Genomic DNA, 3,000 nt, shown 5'->3' on the forward strand with positions numbered 1-3,000 from the left:
ACCCTGTGGCCTTGACATTGACAGAATCCACTGGATATCACACTTGCTTATATGCTGCTGATCATTCACTCTTACCTGGAATCCAGGATCATTTTATCATCCTCATCCACATTGTGTAGATTATCTGCAACCAAATTCAAAGCACTGCGTTCAGACATTTGGCAGTGCCCTTCCCCCAATGGGAGAACAGTGCATAGTCTAGGGCTGGAGATGAACATTATGTGCATACGAGGTGAGAAAGGTGTTATGCTCTCTTTAACACATGGCCTGGCATTGTGAACCAGGACCTTAATGGAACCAAACTGTTGCATTTTCTGAGAGGAATGCTTCAGTTTTCACTGGACAAAGAGAAAAAGCAATCTTCTTAGTAATCCAGTAGAGAGACACCAGAGAAATGCAGCCACCATGGGGCTCTTTTAGCTGCACCTCTAGGAGGGGACAGTCCTGGCAGATGGGGCCGATGGCACCACAGTCCCTCACCACTGCTGTCTCATACAATCACCTCTTTTGCTAAGGACCGGAAAAATCACCCTGCCACACACTCCTCCATGCATCTCTGTGCACTATCTAAGAAATTCCATTCAGCTTTTGTCATTTAATTAAAGGAAATTTTCTCTATCTATTACCAGCTGAGGCTTCCAGTTTCCCCAATATCTCACTACTGCATCCTACTATGCGAAGTCCATGATGGAAAATCCCTGAGTGACTCTGATGGCCTCATCCACCAGCACTGACACTGGTAAACTTCCCTGTTCCAAGGCTACAATTATCATGCAGCACATATTGTGAGCATGTTAGAGATGAGGAGATGAATATCCAGGAACAACTGAATACCCCGCAATTCACAACATATGTAGCATGAGAGTACCTAGAGATCTTATTTATGAAATAGGTTGCTAGAAATCTGTTTTGATTCTCTCTGCCACACCCTGCTTCCTGGGAAGATGCTGGAGGGATATTTCTGACTCCACCACACACATTTTATCAGGAAGGAATGCAACAGCTGGTATAGTGTAGCCTCCACCAAGTGTGTTTCCTGTCTGTCGTGATACAAATCATTATTTCCTGCCAAGCCTCCAAGCAAAGGAAATATGAAGACAACTGATACAGAGAATAGTCTCATAATTATGTCACCAAGAGGCAGTCAGAGAAAACAACACCCTGTGGCCCCCTTACCTGGGCTAAGTGTGTGGGCCAGGCACTTGGCCAGCCTGCAACCATCAGCGAGGATATGTCTGTGATTCTCCATCTGGCATCTGTGTTGGTCGTCTTCAGCAAGGAGACTGCTGAGATTCTGATGGAGCGTGGAGGCAGTGTCTCTCCCTTCCTCCAACTTCTGCCTTAATTTAGTCAGTTCTTTTGCTTGATCTTCAATTAGAAACTCAAAATCCCTGAGACAAAATAAAACTAAAATATATGTAATAGGAACTCTGCATGACAGGTCAACAGAGCACTGAGTGAGGTTGCTATGATCATGTGGTCCTAAAGCCTTCTAAACATAACTCTGGTCCACATTTCCCAAGAGTGCAGCATTGCTTTAAATGACAAATAGCCAAGCTACCTCCTGGAAACCTGTATATTCAATGTTTATATGCTTTCTTAGTCTTTCAATTTTGAGACATATTACATACGTATGTCTACTTGCAAATAAAAACATATTATGTAAATCGGACATTAGTCAAATTGGCTTCCAATCTGTAAACCTTCCAACAGTCATCGCAGAGGAAGCAGACAGTGTAACTATAATTCTCCCTTATTCTTTTCCACACACAAAAGGGCAGGAGTGACTGACAGCAGTAAGAAACCTGAGTTTTCCTCAGAACAACTCCACAAATCTCTAAGAAGACACTTGCAAAGAGGACACCGGCCTTGTAGATTGCCCAAATGAAACTGCTAAAGATAGCAGTGTATGTTTCCCTTCACATCATGAATTTAAGTATACTCCTCTAGGCACTTCAGCGACACTGTGTATCTTACTCATCCAGATCAGGCATTTTAAGAAGAAGTTCTTTTTCTTCTTTCTCATGATTTCTCTGTTCACTGTTTCCTGCAAGGTCAGAAATGGACAATCAGAACCGGCACAGTACTGGACCACACAGGCCTATAGTTGACATAAGTGCTTCAGTGTGACTTCAGGATACACTTAAGGCTTTGTCATTCAGGAATGTATTTGGCTTTATTTATTGAGAGTTCTTAAGTTTGAATAGGGAACTCACTAGGACAGGGCTTTTTGAGTTAAAAGTACTATTTGTTCTGCAGTTCATCCACACAAATGCAGCTTCTCTCTGCACTGCAACTGTGCCCACTCTCCTGGCACAAGCCTGGTACCCAGGTACAGAATCTGTCCCTCCATGGCTCTCCCGAGAAAACTCTCTTCTTTAAGGAGTGGGCAGAACCCCTGCCAAAGTACCTATGCCCTTGTACTGCTAAGGAATCCTCCATGGTGTTCTCCAGGCAGGTCCTCTGTGTGGCAAGCATTGCAGAGTACACCAGCATTGTCACCATCAAATTCCCCATCATGAAAATCCTGATTCATCCCACACTCAGAGATTTACTGTTTTTTAAAGTTCAATAGTTAATTTTCTCACACTAGTTGTGACACCTACCATTAATTCTTTTTCTTTTTTCCTTTCCTTTTTTTTTCTATTTAGTACAGCATCTATAAAGTGTCACTACAAACTTTGGACTCATAGTGAACCTCCCGTTTTCAGTCTCCCAAATGCTGGGATTACAGGCAGACGCTACCATGCGATGATCCTGATAAGTTTATTGGGATCTTTAGAGGCCTGAAAAAGACTTATCTACTTCAATGAAAAGATATAGTTTTGATTCAAAACCAAACTTTGACTTCCACCAAAAAGCAGGAAGCATTACAGGCTGCCACTGCATTTGGAAGTGAGTATTGTCTTGTGTATTTCAGGGGACCAGAAGACAGACAGGCAGAGGGCCCATCATTCCCACTGGAGCCCACACTGTCTCTTTCCAGTATCCCAACTGGCC

At 43.1% G+C, this 3,000-nt stretch overlaps 1 protein-coding gene across 1 annotated transcript in view; it reads right to left on the reverse strand.

Annotated features, from left to right (window-relative positions):
* LOC111814690 (neuroblastoma breakpoint family member 11-like) overlaps window positions 1-2,054 on the reverse strand; it is a 3,238-nt gene extending 1,184 nt beyond the window's left edge. The window contains exons 1-3 of the mRNA XM_023708655.1: window positions 1,978-2,054; window positions 1,177-1,391; window positions 76-124 (exon numbers count right to left, since the gene is read on the reverse strand). Coding sequence (XP_023564423.1) covers window positions 76-124; window positions 1,177-1,391; window positions 1,978-1,994 — 281 coding nt within the window. The 5' untranslated portion in view covers window positions 1,995-2,054. The remainder of the gene's footprint in view (window positions 1-75; window positions 125-1,176; window positions 1,392-1,977) is intronic.
* Between the last annotated feature and the right edge of the window lie 946 nt (window positions 2,055-3,000).

The sequence above is a fragment of the Octodon degus genome, unplaced genomic scaffold (assembly GCF_000260255.1).
Source record: "Octodon degus isolate 3935 unplaced genomic scaffold, OctDeg1.0 scaffold00427, whole genome shotgun sequence".
Taxonomy (NCBI): Eukaryota; Metazoa; Chordata; class Mammalia; order Rodentia; family Octodontidae; genus Octodon; species Octodon degus.